The following is a 16982-nucleotide window of genomic DNA, read 5'->3' as shown; positions in this document are numbered from 1 at the left end:
AATTTTGAATATATTTGTTTTGAGTTTTTATTTAATTATTAATCCTTTTTAACATGTCTTGTAAAATTTAAACATTTTACCATTTTATTAAAAAAAATTTAATAATTTAATGAATAAATCAAAAATAGTATTTTTAGAATACAACATAATGTAATAAATTAGCAAAATGCCTAAGATAAAATCAAATCATTTGTTAGCTTTTGAATTCCGGTTTTTCAGTTGAGTAGCTTTTAAAATTTGAAGACATGCAAATGCATTTCTAGCATGTGTTTTAATTGTGACAAGACAGATTTATTAATATATATATGCAATACTGTGTGAAAATCTGGCTGCCTTCTTGAATTCCAAGAAGAAAAATAAAGTATTACATGATTTTTCAGAGAACATCATAGCAATATTCAGATTTAAAAAGTGGCAAGAGTTCTGTCAGAAAAATTAGTTTTTCATTGAACAATGTATTCTTTAAAAAATTATTTCAAGAATATTAATTTCTTTTAGTATCTTAATAATTTCAATAACTTTTTGCATAGAATTTGCATTTTTAATTATGCTTTTCACTTTATATTTCAAATTACATATAAAAATACGTTTATTATTTCTCATCTTTCAATAATGCTAAATTTTACATATTGTGTACCAATCTGCTAAATTTTTTAATCAAAGAATAAAACGCTAATATTATAATGGATTAGCATTTTTGATATAACGTTTATGTGTGCATGAACATTCCAGCTGATAATTATTATTACAAAATAGAGTAATAGTTATTATATATCATTTTTAAGCCCATAAGTTTTACATATACATACTTTAAATAATTATATATTTAAGCTTGAAACTTTTTAGAAAATAAATGTTTCTTTTATTTGTTATATAAATAGGTAAAATTCCAATGTTAAAAATATTTAAAATTTTTCTCTCTTTCAGCAATGGAGGCTTCTACCCTATGTTGCTGCTACATATGTGTGCTATTATTTTGCCAGAGATTTTTACCAAGATTTTATTGATTATTTTGTAGCAACTTTGTTCAGCCCCAGTTCTTCTGAATTAGCAAGTGATATTATTAAATTATCTTTCTAATTTTTATATATACTTTTATAAACTGCATTCTGTAAGGTGACACTATTTTAAAACACTCCTATGAACTAAGTATGTATTTTAATTTTAAGCTAAAATAAAATTTAATATATTTGTTTAAATATGCTGGAAGAGTGTAAGATTTTACAACTGTTCATGCTGTGTGTGGAAAGAATATTAATATGAAAACTTCAGAGAGCATACTTGTATTTTACAAGTTTTGAATTTTATTTATGAGATAATATATTCTTTGATGTTGAATTTCCTTAGCTTTAAATTTGAACAGGAAGTCAATATGCTATATTATGTTTTTTTTTTTTTTTTTTTTTTTTGTGAATTAGGTTAATAGCACCAAAACTAAAAAATAATGCATATGTAAACTTATATTCAAATTGTCCTCAAATATTAAACAACATCACATTTCAAAATTTATTTTCTAAGATTAAAAAAAAAGAGTTTTCTTATTTACACATCTCTACTTTTCAATTTATGTTTTCAATTTACCTACAGCCAAAGAGGCAGTGGGTGAAAATTATAGCATTAAAACCATAGACAAATTAAAAAAATTATTTTGAGTAAATCAACAAATCTTGCAAAAATAATAACCAGTACTTGAAAACAAAACCATATCCAATTTTTTAATCCGATATTTGAAAAACCAAAACTATATGCAAATTTTGAAAACATACAAGCTGGAATTAAAAAAAAAATAATAGTATGAAGCTTAAAAATTTAGTAATAATTTACAGTTTGAATGGTCTGAGTCCAAAAAATGCAGAATAGAAGTAATCCACAAATGAAAAAATAAATTAAATAAATGAAAATTTGATGTCAAAATGTGAAATAAAAAAATAGAGGAGTAAAATCTGTAACACAAGCACAACAAAAGTTTTGAAATGAAAAAATGTATTCACCTATATAGTAACAAAGCCTAAAATGTAATAAGTAATAAATTTAGGTAAACTATGAATTTTATACTGCTAAAGCTCAATAAAAATAATCAGAAAAACTTCTGTTATAATATAAAATATGTAACAGTAAAATTGACTGATTTGAAAAGGAAAAATCTAAGAAACTGCTTGGTAAGATAGCATTTTTAATTACATTTAAAGTATATTTAGAGTTTTTACAAATAAGTTAGTATAAACTGAATTCACTTCTGTAATATACTTTTATTTACGTCTTTATCGTCATCATTCTTTCACTGTGTCTAAAGCAGCAGTTCTTTTTTTTTTTTTTTGATTAACATGTACCATCTAAACAAAAATTGAAAACCTTTAGTACTACCACCACCACTCTTGAACAAAGCTCAGATCCTCTAAATTTACGAGTGTTAGTTAAAAAAACGCAATCAGGATGTTGGGGTTTTCATTTTTGAATTTAATATTTAAAAATACTTTTCTTCTTTGTGTACCACCTATTTTTCTCTTGCGTATTATCAATGGTACGCATACCACCGGTTGAGAACCCCTGGTCTAGAGGCTAACTCATCTAACTGCCAACTGGCAAAAGAAAAAAACATTAAAAGAATTATATGATGAGCAATCTGTGTACCATCTGGTGTTTAACATTATCACTACATATAATATATATATATTCTCATTTTAAAGCAAATGAGTGAGAAAAATTCTGATTAATTCCTGTAATACTGAACTGAGTAGCTTAACTAAGTTATAATAAAGATATTATGAGGCTCTGCAATAGGTAATGATCAAATAACATGCACTATGTTTAAATATTAGTAACATCCAGATGATAAAATAATATGCACTATTCTAAAATATCAATAGTGAGTAAGTTTAACATTTTCAGAATGAGAAAAAAGCCTACATCCATGCATTGAGTTGCTGCGGAAAGGCTGTTACTGGTTGGATTGCTCGAGATGGAATTCAAGAATGTAGGGAAGCATGTGGAGGCCATGGTTATTTGAAAGGTAGGCTTCTTTTTTCCATTCACATTCAGTGTTCATACTAAAAACTAAATGTGAACTATAAATAATGGCCATTTGCTTGTCAGGAATGGAGAAATTAATACAGTTGTGAAATTATACATAAGATTCTCACAATAAGTTACCTACTGGGCCATATCTATAACAATAGGTCACCTCCCTTCAGGTTATGAGTATGAATCACGTGATGCGTCTATCTGACATAAGTCATCAGACCAGTTTTGTTGAATCTGGTATGGTGCCAATGCTCAGAAGTATAATGTCTACAGGGTCATTTTAAGCAAATAATTATATGGAGTATGAGAAAACAACACTAAAGATGCTGCCCTAACACCTTGCTGGGTTATGGTAGTGATCTGTCAATAACGGTAACAAATTTCTGGTCATGTTGAGAGACATAAGGACGGTGTTTGTGTGAAAGAAAGATGGGGCTATTTTGTGTTGTTTTATATATGATTGTAGTAGTGAAATTATGACTATTGACAAATGTGAAATAGAACTTAAAAGTACAGTGGCAACCATCGAGAGATATAGTAGGTCTTCTTCGGGACATCACTGCATTCTTCTACCAATTTTGTGTAGTTTAATATTATAATCTGGTAATGCAATAAATCGTCTGATAATGAAATGAAAATAACTACTTAAAGTCGGTGGATAGGTGCGAGAATATCAGAAATCTTTTATGAGCTATATATATTACAACAAATGCTTTTATCCGAGAGGAATTACAGTTCAGGTAATACTGCATAGTAGTCTATGTGCTTTTATTTTATTAGCCCATAGCGGCAAATTGCCAGAAGGACTATTAATTTCGTTTTAACATTTTCATTATTTTTTTTTTTTTTTTTTTTTTTTTTTTTTTTTTTTTTTGCCAACTACAAAACGGCGTTTCACTTTTCAAATTGTTGCCACCAAATATTAGAGCCCTCCATTATATTTAAAGAAATTAAATAATGAAGAATCTGCATGAATGTATGCATGTGTCTCACATTGTGATTAAATTAAATCTCAGGGCCTTAGGTGAGGTATCCTCATCCTCTTTGTACCGTAGAGCACATTCTAGAATATTGATGGAGTAGCGGGCACATTTTTCTTTCAGTGTAAATTTATAAGTTGACATATTTAATATAGTAACCAAAAATATTATTTTAGATATAAAATTATTGATGGTGTTCTTATGTAAAATAGATAATTACTAAATAGAACAGACAAAGTTTATAAACTCTTTAGTTTACAATTTGTTACTATAAAATTTCTTTGTAAAAATATAATTCATAAGTCAGTGTGATATCTGGTACTGCATTTCATTAGCCACTGCTTCATAATTAGGAGAATATGATGATATATCTGCTCCATCAAGATGTTCATCTCTAAGGTAAGATGGTATTATTATTGAAAACAATGATGTTTGACATTTTCTAATTTTTAACCTTTGTACCTTTAAACTAGGACAATCGTAATCAAACTGGGACATCTGTTAATTCTTAGCATTACAAACAAATATTTTTGTAAACAAATGTGTTTATACTTCTCTAATTAATTATTAACTATAAAAAAAATTACATAACGTTTTATTGAAGGCAAATATTTTTTTTTAAATTTTTTTTTATTGTGGTTGCACAGCAGCGGAGACACATAAAACTGTTGGCAGGTGCAGTGGTGCTCATAGGCATAGGGTTGGCGACCTCTGCCTTAGGGAATGTTTTGCATGTTTCAATTCTCAGCTGTCAGAATAGTGACTTTTTGAAGATTGCCCTAAAAAATACTTGAATACATAATAGAAAGTTGTGTAATTTTTACATGATTTTAATATGTTGTCCAACTGTTATCAACTGGCTAAAAGTGTAAAATATTTAAAATTTTTATTTCACATTTTGTTCCTAGTAGCAGAACAAATTAATTGCATGAGTATTTTTATGATTTTTGTATTGTGGAATGTAAATGTGAATTTTCATCAGATAGCTCTCTTTGAAATTGCGTATTTCCTGTAATACACTAAAATCTTTCAAATGTTTTTCACTACACCTAAACAATCAGATTGTTTTGCAGCAGATAGCCATTCATAAATGAAATGTGTTTCTTACATTAGCAATTTTTAGATCAACAAATAATTCTTCTGGCTTTGGTTTTCCATTTTTTATAACTGGAGTATTTTTCATCAGATATCCATATTTTCTTCATCCTTTATTTCATCATGTAATAAATTTTTTGACATTTTTATTTTTTAAAATATGTCAATTAACCCTCTGAGTACCATGGCCGGCTCTTATCCGGTCAATGAGATTTTTTGTCTGTTGGTATATTTAGCTTATATATTTAAGATATTTTCTTTAATAACATAAATGTCATCTTAATAAATCTAAGTGTATGAAGACATAGACTAAAACAAGTATGTATATAAATTTACCTAATAAAGGTTATTTAAATGCAGGTCCTCACAACAAATAAAAAAATGTTAGTATGCTGTAACTGGTTTGACCTTAGAATCTGGAACTTCTCAAGAATTTGGAATGCATGTATTTTTTTTTTTTTTTTTTTTATATAGAAGGCTGTCACTTTTTTCATACTGCAGTGTGCATAATCCACATTGAAACTAAGCAAACATTAAATTTTAGTTGTCTGAGTAATTGGTTTTACTGACTATTTTGGTTTTTAGCATAACAAATCAGATGATTTTAAATTAAAGACAAATATTATAAGAGAACATGCCCTGGAACATGGCTCAAAGCATCATATATAAGAAAATGAGTCATTTTGTTATGCTATATTTCATACAATGTCAATAGGTTGAATTTTATTTATTTTGTAATGTGTTATTTATTTTGATGATAAACAGATGACCAAGCAATTTCCATGATTATCTATTTCAGAATACATATTTTATAAAATTTCTATGTCGTTCATAATATTGCAAAAAAGATATAGATATATCAGCTTCATATTAATGGTATTGATATTAATGGTATTAGATATAAAATAGAATGACACTTTTTGACATTTAGCAGAGTTTATTTTTTTAATTATGTGTTAATGTGCTGTGTGAAAATACAGGTTCTAATCTAGGCACACAATTAACACATTATTTGTTTGACCTTAGAATTATGTGTAAAACATGTAGCAAATTTGGCATGCATCTGAAGCAGACTAATGCAGTTATTCTTATAGCTGAAGAATAAAATCAATTAATAGGCTTTTTTTTTTCTTTTACTTTACAGTTGAGGCAAAACATACTGGTAATCTCTGAAAAGAGATCATCCCATTACTAAAATTGCAGCCTTTCATCTTACGGAGCAGTAGTTTGCATGCTTGGTTCGCTTGCATTGCTTGCTAAAGTGGGATATTTGGCCTTAAACCCAGATCTAAGTGTGATTTGTTTTGCTTTTCTTTTCACTCTTCTGGACACAATCCTGAAAGACATCATTATAGGACAGTGTTGGTGAACCTTTTTGGAATTGTGTGCCCAGTTTGGTTAAATCCCCATCGGAGAGCGGTTTACAATGTTTTGCCAGGCATTGTGAAATTTGAAAGCTGGCCATTGTTTTATGGCTTGTTTTAGAAAGATAATTGCTAAAAAACAACTTTCTGGTAATTATAATTCCTCAATTTTCCTTCAATAAACACCTTCCGTTCAGCTTCATCAAGTTTGGCAACAATCTTGCGATTGATGTTGAAGTCTCATCTGACCCTTGATGTGCAACACACAACACTTTCCTCGTACAGAATGCATAATGCTTTTTTGTTGTGTTCAATAACTCCAAATGATTCTGTCCAGGTCTCTTGAAATGATCTTCCACTATCAATGTTTAATTTTGCCTTTTTTGCTGGAGTCATTTGTGAAGGTTCAAGATCTGGAGTATAAAAAATCTATTGAACAGTGAAAGTATTAAAACTCACCAACAGTCTGCAATAAATTTGAATTCGTTTAGCAAACTATAGCTGCTTCAACTTTGGCATATTCTTTGCCATGTAACAAGTAATATGATTGTCTGAAACAATTGAAATGTCATAAATTGGGTCAATAAATATGTATATCATTTCTATGGCGATATATGAAAATTTTATATCTCTGCTTAGGCCTTATGCGAGTGGCATTATGCGATAAGTAAGGGAAGTACTCAAGAATAGACTAAAACACCTATTTAAATTACATAATATTATTTTATTGTGATTATTAATTAAGGAAGTAATATTCTAGTCGTGTGCTGGCTAATGAGGCTCTGCATGCCGTAGGTTCGGCATCTTTAACCTCATTTGGCATAATAGAATAAGTACTTGGCTGATAGTTTCTTTGAAATACATTATGCTATGTCCTCGAATGTAAACTTTACCTGTACCACATGGTATTTGTATGTTCTATGTTTCGTAATTTTCATCTTGTTTTGGGCATTTTAAAGAGAATTTTAAGTGTTTTTAAATTTTTTATTTATATACTTTCTGACCTTAACTGAATTTTAATTTTCATTCCATATTTTATAATGTAAACATTTAATTTGTTTGCAGATCTTTTTATTATTAATTCATTCGTATCAAAGGGTATTGAAATAAAAATTACAGCAAGGTGAATTGCTTATTACACTAAGATGAAACTTTTTATCATTCCGAGGAAAGAGAATTATTATAGATTGCAATTATTTATCATAATGCATACTTCCCAACTCACCTTGTTTTTCATCATATCTCACCAAATCTCCCAGTTTTTAATTCTTAGCATTTTGATACAGAAAATGTTTCCCAGCAATTAGGCAAATTTCATCCTCTAGTGATTTTTCAAAATAATTTTTCCTATTACATTTTATTTCATCTGAAATGATCTTTCATTTTACATTTTTATTAATCTTATTGAATTTCATTTGATCGGAGTTGTCTTAATCTACTGTAGACATTTGTAGATTTTTATATGAAGATTCAAGCAATGTTTAATTAGCTAATATTTGTATTTAATTTTAATTTTGCTTCAATATTAATATTATACATAGTATTTGTGTGGGTACTAATTTTATCCACACAAATACTATGCACTTAATTATTAGCATTATTTTCATTGTATTTAAAAGTACTTTGATAAAGTTTCACTATTCAGGATTTTCTCAATATGAAATTGTAAGAAAATATAAAAATGAAATTAGCCAAAGAACATAAAATTTACAATATCTAATTAAATGCTACAGTCAAAAGTCGTTAATCCGGACTCGTCGGGACTTCAGCGATTCCAGATTATCGATTTTTCCGGATTATAGATCATCAGTTTAAATCTCATAAGATGGCATGCAGAAATTCTAAAATTAAAAATATGAAACCATAATTTATGAAATAAAGAACAATTATGATCTAAAGGGTATCAAAATTTACAAAAAAAAAAAGCTTAATATTTATTTGTTTACTTTATTAAACATTTCTTTCAATGTAAGTTGTTTAAGTTGCTTCGTTTTATGTAATAATACTTTCTCTTTAATTCTATAAACAGACATATATTTTTGTTCAGTTACAAAGTTCCGCTGTTCAAGTCTCGTAATTGCTGTGCCGAGAATACCGACTAACTTGTCATTCGAAATTTTTTTGTTTTCACTAACCTCTCTGTCACCTTCTTCATGTCCTTATCCATTTTTTACAGCAATTCCACTTTTTGTTTGATGGACATCGAAGCATACTTTCGTTTTGTAGATCCTTTGCAGCTCCAGCATCGGAAATTCTATTTGACATAATCGAAAGTTCAAGTTTACTTTTATAAAATTGCTCTTACAGTCTGAAAAAAGTAATAAGCCGGATCCAGTTCGAAGATTAAGGAACAACGCAATCATCAACATTAACTGAAGTAGATAATTAGATAATTTTAGCTTATACCGTCCGTTATACATTAAGCGCACACGCGAAAACGTATTCTGCACTTGCGCACACGCATATGCGCAGTCGTAAAGGTCTTATGCGCACGCGTAAACGCCTATGCGCATGTGTCAACGTGGCGCATGCGCAGAAAGTTTTTAGCTTTGAGGTCCGGATTATGGGTGTCCGAGTTAACGACTTTTGACTGTAATACATTTTACATGAAAATTGTATTACAAATAGTTAAGTAACCTGAATCATGCATTATAAAGTGAATTTGAGACAATTTAGAGTTAATCTGATGGTGTCACTGCTCAGTATTAAAACCTCTTGGTTTTCTTGTAAAAAAAAACTCTCAATTTTTTAAGATTTCAAGGTTGGTAGCTAGTATAATATATTTAATTTCTTGTAAGCAACTGTGTGCATTTTTCAGAGTATAATTATTATAATTAACCTAACACGAAACAAATAATATGTTAAAGCAAAATTTCATGTAAACTAAAAATACATTTTATCACTTCAATTTCAGCTGCTGGTTTCGGGAATCTACGTAATGATAACGATGCAAACTGTACATATGAAGGAGATAATAATGTAATTTTGCAACAAACAAGTAACTATTTGCTGAATATGTTGAAGAGGAAGCATTCAGGTATATAAATTATATCATTTGAATATCTAAGTAATGTGCTTACTGTTCTCATTAAATTAACTTGCTTTGCACTTATTTAAATAATAATTTTGCTCCTTTTAAAAACTCACATAAAGTTACCTTTTTTTTGTAACATTTGTATGAAAATATTTTTATGGTAATTAAGATCTCTCTATGAACTACTTTATGGTTTATTTTGAAATACTTAAGCATGAAAAACAAATTGCAAAATTACTTTGTGATTTGTTTATACAAATTAGCTCAACATATTTCTAAATATGGTAGTTAAATATTGATGGACCTGGACTGTCAGTTTGGTTCAGGAAAGTTACACAAGGAAGATTAATCATTTCTACTCGAATGTTCACAAATAATCATGAATAAATTTTTTATGTGTATTTTGAAGGCATGTAAAGCATGAATTTAGTAGGTTAAACTGTATTTCTCTAAACTGATTGTTAATGTTAATTAAATTTATTATAAACAAAGAAGCATTTTATTATAAAATTTTAAACATAAAACTTGAAATATACTCCTGTTACTTTATTCTGTTTTCTACCCATGCTGTACTGAATTCTTACACTGATATTTATTTTCTGTTAATTGGTAAAGTACTAAATTATATTTTACAATTGCTTATTTAAATTCATATGCACAGTTTTAGGGAGAAAGTGTGCATATGAATTTCAAAATACTGCTAAAAAGCTGCAGCTGTTTATTTTATATACATTACAAATTATTTTAATGCATCAATTTGGGATTTATTTTTAAATCAAAAAAAAAAAGTGATAGAGAAACCAATATTTTTTTTTTTTGAAAAAATAAAGAAAGTTTAATAAATATTTTAAATATTTTTAAAACTTATTTTTGTGTATATATATGTTTTTGGTGTTTCAGTTACATCTACTGAGAAAATTTATGTCCTCTTTATTTTTCTTTTGCAATTATATACCAAAGTATTATTTTTTTATACATATTGGCTAGAAAGACATTATTAAAAACAGCATTATTACTAAAATAAACAGTAAATAAAGTTTAAAGTTCATAATAATTCATATCTTTTTAGGCAGATGCATCGCAAGAGGAAAATGTTTTTTAAGCCAGATTTCAATTATGAAAGTTATTCTAGTTACAGTATAAAGCTTAGCAATAAATAATTTGATTGCTTTACTTCGATTTTCTTTCGAAAAATATGTAATTTTTATTCACTATTTTATATCTATTAAATTTTGCTTTCAATTAATATATTTATTAATTCTGTGGAATTACATGTATTTCTAAGCCCCAATACTTTCTTTTAAAGTATTGTTACATTTAAGTGGAATACATGGAATTAAATCTAGTTTAAATGAATAGGCAAACTAAATTCACTTTTTTCCCCTATCTGGATATATATTTTTTAAATGTATTTAATTTTTTGTAAGAAAGACTGTTACAATTATTCACCATTGTCTTAAATTTGATAAAAATTATGCTTTATGTATTTATTTGTAATTTTTTGTAAAGGGGAAGATATGCCATCATTTTTGCAAGACCTTTCCTTCATGGATGAAATGCATGGAATATTGAAAACTAAGTATCTGCCCAAATCTGAAACAGATAGCATTGAACTTCCAGGTGAGCATTTAGCTATCTAATGTTAATAAATCATAATAACCGACATTAGTTTATATATATACTGGCTATCAGGTTGTAGCAATTGTAATTCTCCAGATTATAGTTTTCAACATTTCTTATATATTTTGAACTTAATGGATATGAAAATTTCATTATCAAAGCATCATAATTTGTATTCGTAAAATAGTGTCATTTATTTTAAGTATTTTTAAAGAAACTTTCTTAATAAAACTCGTAATGTAATGTTTCTCACTTCTTAATATAACTCATAATGTATTGTGTACATTTCTTGTATTCATCTTATCTTGAATCTCTATCCTTATTACACATTTGTATTCAACATATATTATGTTCCAATAATACAGATTTAAAAGATAGAAGAAAACATAAACAGTTTCAAAAATTATATAATTTTAAAAGTTTTTTAAATTAAAATTTTTGTAATTAATCAATATAGTGGCTCTGTTTGAAATGTATTGTTTACTCTACATCATAGAACCTTTTAAATTCTGGAGGATTTGAAATATGCTCTTCTTTTTAAAATTAATCGCATTTTAAGCAATCAGAAAACTGCGAGTTTCTGTAAAAATGTCAAAGCCAAAATTTCCAGTAACTATATTTTCTCATTTGTCTCCAAACTTAGAATTCTGAATTATGCCATCTGTGCTGAATTAAGATTGCTAATTATAAGAAAAAATTATGAATGACTATTAGTTGGCCTGTTTTAAGATGAGCAAATTGCTATTTTATGTTAATGCATTTAAAGTGTGTTAAAACTTTTATTTAAGCAGGTATTATTTCATAAAATTAAATGTAAAAGTTTCATATCCATTTCACTATTAGCTAGTTCCTTTTCACAGATTTCAGGTAACTGAATAATTTTTTTTGATGGTCTTTCAAATATATATATATGTTTCAACTACTATTACAGAATATAGTAGAAATATATATATATAATAATATTAAGAAAAAACTTTTTTCTTAAAGGAATTCATTAAAAATTTAAGCTCAGAATTTTTTAAATCTATATTAAGAAATGTAATGTAGTGTCTGATGCTGCTGTTGGATCTCGTATATCCTGTAGCAATTGACTGCTACAGGAAATCAGTTAGGTCCCAATCACATTATGTTTTGGCTATGCAGGACTTGGCATCGAAAGGGACAATTCTCAGAACCTGCACAATTCCAGGAAACCCACGTAGCTAGGTTACCATTTTCGCTTACTACAGAGACTTGAACGCCAAACAGTAATCGATTATTGCTCAGATTGGGATCATGTGATCCTTCACAAGCAGAACGTTCATCTGATTGGTTGTCTCTACCCGGAACAGAGCTCCAGCCTAGACATTTTCAGCGAGGTTTGAAAAAATACCGCGTAGCCGCAACATCGTTTCCGTAGCTAGGCGTGATTTCGCTTTCAGCGGAGCTCCTTTTTCTAGGAATCCTCCCGTTTAAACCAGTGCTACCAGAATTTCATTTCTCAGAAAAGTCCCGTCTAACAGGGACTGCAATATAACCTCTTTAGAGTTTGAATAGGAACAGAACAATAGCCACTAGCTTTAGCACTTACTGAATACATGCTTAAGCTGCACTATGCTATGCACTATGCACATGCTAAGCTAGAAGTGTACCTTAGTCTCCGAGAGATAGGTATGCCAAATTATAACTAGCCAACTAAATTTTATGCATAATAATTCTTTACTAATTAGCCCAAATAAATTTATCATTCATGTTGAAAAGTTTAAGTGCCACCTATCAAACCAATACATATCAGTAAATACCACAAAAAATGCTAAGCATATGTCAATGTGTAATGTATAATAAGCAGTAATAAATGTGTGTACCCAGGCAATAATTAATGCAGTGAAGCAGTATATTAGACATAATGTACATAAGCAGACGTAAATATAAGTGTGTATTGCAATAATAGTGTTCTAAACGTAATAATGTTTAAATGTAAAGCAAACAAGTAGATGTAAAAGCAAAACGTTTTAAAAATTAATGATAGTGTTTTTAAATGTTGTAATGTGTAATGTAATGTATATAAGCAGTTGTAAATGTCAGTGTGTACTTATGCAAACAGATTGACACGCAATGATTAAAGTAGTGATTACCTGAAGCAGTGTATTAGACGTAATTGTAAGTGTATATTGCAATAATAGTGTTCTGAATGTAAAAATGTCATAAATGTAAAGCAAGCGCATCTTTTTTTTTTTTTTTTTTTTTTTAATTAAGGATAATGTTTTTAAATATTTTAATGTGTAATGTAATGTATATAAGCAGCTGGAAATGTGTGTAATTATGCAAATAGATTGAAACGCAATAATTAATGTAGTGATTAACTGAAGCAGTGTATTAGGCGTAATGTACATAATCAGACGTAAATATAAGCGTATATTGCAATAATAGTGTCTTAAACGTAAAAGTGTTGTTCTAATTGTAAAACAAACATCTCTAGGTAATCAATAACAAATATCTCTAGATATCTCTAAAATATCTCTAGATATAGGTGGACGTGGTGCTATACCAATTAACCTCAATGGTAGAGGCATGGTGCCCACACCCTCCGTCGCATATCGCATATCAACCCAATACAGGAATACTGCATGATTTCAATCATGCCATAATATCAAAATATTTATTCTGTAAATGCATATGATTTTTGTGTAAGATATATTATGTTATACTTACACTATTTATGGTATAGACCAAATAATGCTCAAAATGTTTTGCAGATTCATTAGAAAGCATATTTAAATATTATTTAATATTTTCCTCAATGTCAGAAAGTTTTTCTTTAGAACACACTAAGTTATCAAAATGTCAAAGTTTATGAAAATAGATTAGTTAAAATTAATGTTAGATTTATTTCTGTTTCAGTTTTCTAACCTTTTATATTTATTCAGATCAGATGGAGCAATGTATTCCATTATATACATATGCATGTATATTTTTATCTTGTAGATATTTTCTGTAGTACAAATATGAGATTTTTCATAATCGCATATTTGTTGTACAGGGTGGGCCAAATAAAACCTACTAATGTTAAACACAGATAACTCTTGCAATAATAACTTATTTTGATTATTTTTTAATTAAACATATTTTATGGAAATTAGGTATGAAATATAACATCAGACAAATGTCCACCATTTTCCTCGATACAGAAATTGTCTCTTTAAAACGTGTTTTCCATTACATCATGTAATGTTTCTGGTTAAAGGCTCAGTATTTTGTATCGAATATTCTGCTTCAGTTGTCCAATAGTCTTTGGTTTATTAACATATACTTTGTCTTTTAAATATCCCTATATAAAAAAAGGATTCTACTCCACCATCGGCCACAAAAGGTTTTCAATCATTGTTCTGTAAGAAGCTGCGGAAATCGTTTCCAGCGTTCCATCCACATTCTCGAAGAAATATGGGTCAATAACTGTATTGGCCATAACACCGCTCCAAACAGTACACTTGAATTAAAATATTGCAGATATTTACACTGCATCATAACAATGGATCATTAACAAGAATAGAAAAACTCAATAATTTTGAACGCATTGTTTTGTACTGTATGGTTCCATAATAAATTTCAAGAATTCAATTATAACCTACAAAAAGAAAAAATAATTATATCAAAAAATAAAAAAGTTATTTGTGTTTAACATTGGTAGGTCTTATCTGGCCCATCCTGTATAAATATATGTTTAGTACAGCCATATTTAACTTTAAAAAATTATTTTATTTACAAGAAAGTTGTAAATTAAATAATAGTATCCATGATAGCCCTTCTAAAAAAAATATTGATTGTAAATTTTGTTTGTGTGTATTTCAGAATGTTTTATTTTAACTATTATTATTATTACTATTTATTAAAGAACTTTTTTTTATTTTAGAAATTATTCGAATGTATGAATGGTTAGTATGTTACTTGCTTGAAAAAAGTGCTGCAAAATTTGATGCTGAATTACAAAGATGCAAAAATACATTTATAGCTCGCTGTAATTCCCAAGTGTTCATGTGCCATACTCTAGCTATAGCATATTTTCAGGTTAGTGGCTTTTATTTTCTATTATAATAACTATGTAGGTCTTTGGGAAAGTCTAGTATTTTTTGTTGTTGTGTGTGTCATAGCACCTAAGTAACTTATTTACACAAAGAAAGGCGATCAGATGCCTTAATTTTTTTTCTTCTGTTTTTTTCTGCAAGTCTTTCTTATGAAACAAATAGGATTATATACTAATTAAACATTACTCTGTTATTTTGTAGTTGGGAATTTTTCCTATCTATTGCCTTTTCAGTCAAATTTTGTCATCCATAGAAACATTACCAGCATGTTCATTTGACTGCACTTTGTCAATTTCATATACATAGGTAGACTGAAAAGTTCCCAGATTGATGATGAAAATAAAATAAATTTGATTCAACTAATGTTTTATTTTTCAACGTATTCCACTTAGTTATTATTTCTCCAACTCAAGTCCTTCATTGAAAATACTTTTTCAAAATTTCTAAAATACCAATTTACGGCCTCAGTTGCCTCTTTATTTGGGGGGGGGGGACTTTCTAAGCAGGAATGCTTTGAATTGTGGGAACATATGGAAAATTGGAGAAGCCTAACCAGGTGAATATTATGGATGTAGAAAGATTTGAAACTTCGAATTTAACAATTTTTGTTGTTTGCATGCACATGAATGAGCAGGGCCATTATCATGATGAAACAACTTTTTCTTGGACATTTTTGGATTTTTTTTTTTTTTTTTTCAACTTTTCCAGAAGTATTGCATAGTATTGGCCAAGAGCAATTTTCTCTTTCTTGATGATCAATAGGTAAAATTCTCTTGGCATTCTAAAAAATGTCAAGATAGTCTTTACAGGAATCAATTTTACTATCTCCAAAGTACTGTTTAGATTGCAGTTTCTTTTCAGGTGAGTTATGAGGAATCCGAATCTGATCTATCTAAATGCATTGTCCCCTAAAACCTTGTGAATTCCTCTTAGAATCATTAAAAATATCTGAGATTGAGAATCCAGTTCAAGCACTTGTAATTAGAAATCTATTATGGACATATCATGGACTTTATCCATAATTTCAGATGTGATTGCTGTTTTTGGGATGTCTAGAATGTTTTTACCTGTTATGCAAGTGGGATATTGTTTGAATCTTTGAGGGAAAAAAAAAAATCATGTTAGAAATTCCCAAGAATAGCATCCACTTTGGATCTGATTTTCACCGTTATTGGTTTTTTCCCCCCTCCCCCCTATTCCGAATGTAAAAAACTTACTTGAACTTGTTTTCAATTATGTATGCAAATGCTTGCAAAAACCAGATCATTTGAATTTGGAATTTTATTTCAATTTATATAAGATGCTAGAAGAAAACATAAGAATTATTCAGAAAAAATAATCTCTAGTGGAGATTCTGGAAACTTTTCATTCTACCAATATACGTATTACTTCCATGGCATTACAATACATCTGCAGTAGTTATATATATCTGTGACAGTAACTAGTAGATAGAGAATTTAATATTTATAAATATTATCATATGCTGTGGGTTCCTAAAGATCTTTTTAAATAACTAAACCAGATGAACAGAAAATCTTGAATCTTTATTGAGATAAATAACAGCTCATATAGGTACAAATGGCCTAAGAAAGATAAAGTTAACATTATCTTTATGGAAAATATTGCAGTTCGCCAAAATTACTTGCAGAGCAAAGTTTCAAATATTAATCGCTAAGCAGTGTAAATAAGAACGTCAAACAAATGTTTCAATTTCACAATCACCAGTTCAGTTGGAAAATCACCAATGACTAATTCACTTATAGCCTTCTGTATGTAGGGTTGTTTGAGCAGGAAAGTAAGTGCTTCT

The 16982-nt window shown here is 28.6% G+C and overlaps 1 protein-coding gene across 4 annotated transcripts in view; it reads left to right on the top strand.

Annotated features, from left to right (window-relative positions):
* LOC118201230 (peroxisomal acyl-coenzyme A oxidase 3-like) overlaps positions 1-16982 on the top strand; it is a 60863-nt gene that overhangs the window by 31601 nt on the left and 12280 nt on the right. For all 4 annotated transcript variants that reach the window (XM_085812293.1, XM_035373289.2, XM_035373288.2 and 1 more), the window contains exons 9-13: positions 928-1050; positions 2890-3010; positions 9375-9497; positions 11004-11114; positions 15004-15158. In XM_085812293.1, the coding sequence (XP_085668419.1) occupies positions 928-1050; positions 2890-3010; positions 9375-9497; positions 11004-11114; positions 15004-15158 (633 nt within the window). The remainder of the gene's footprint in view (positions 1-927; positions 1051-2889; positions 3011-9374; positions 9498-11003; positions 11115-15003; positions 15159-16982) is intronic.

The sequence above is a fragment of the Stegodyphus dumicola genome, chromosome 1, assembly GCF_044657685.1.
Source record: "Stegodyphus dumicola isolate Sdum_Otavi_A_Nest chromosome 1, ASM4465768v1".
Lineage (NCBI taxonomy): Eukaryota > Metazoa > Arthropoda > Arachnida > Araneae > Eresidae > Stegodyphus > Stegodyphus dumicola.
The sequence above is the reverse complement of the archived record's forward strand: the minus strand, read 5'-3'. Positions and strand labels throughout refer to the sequence as shown.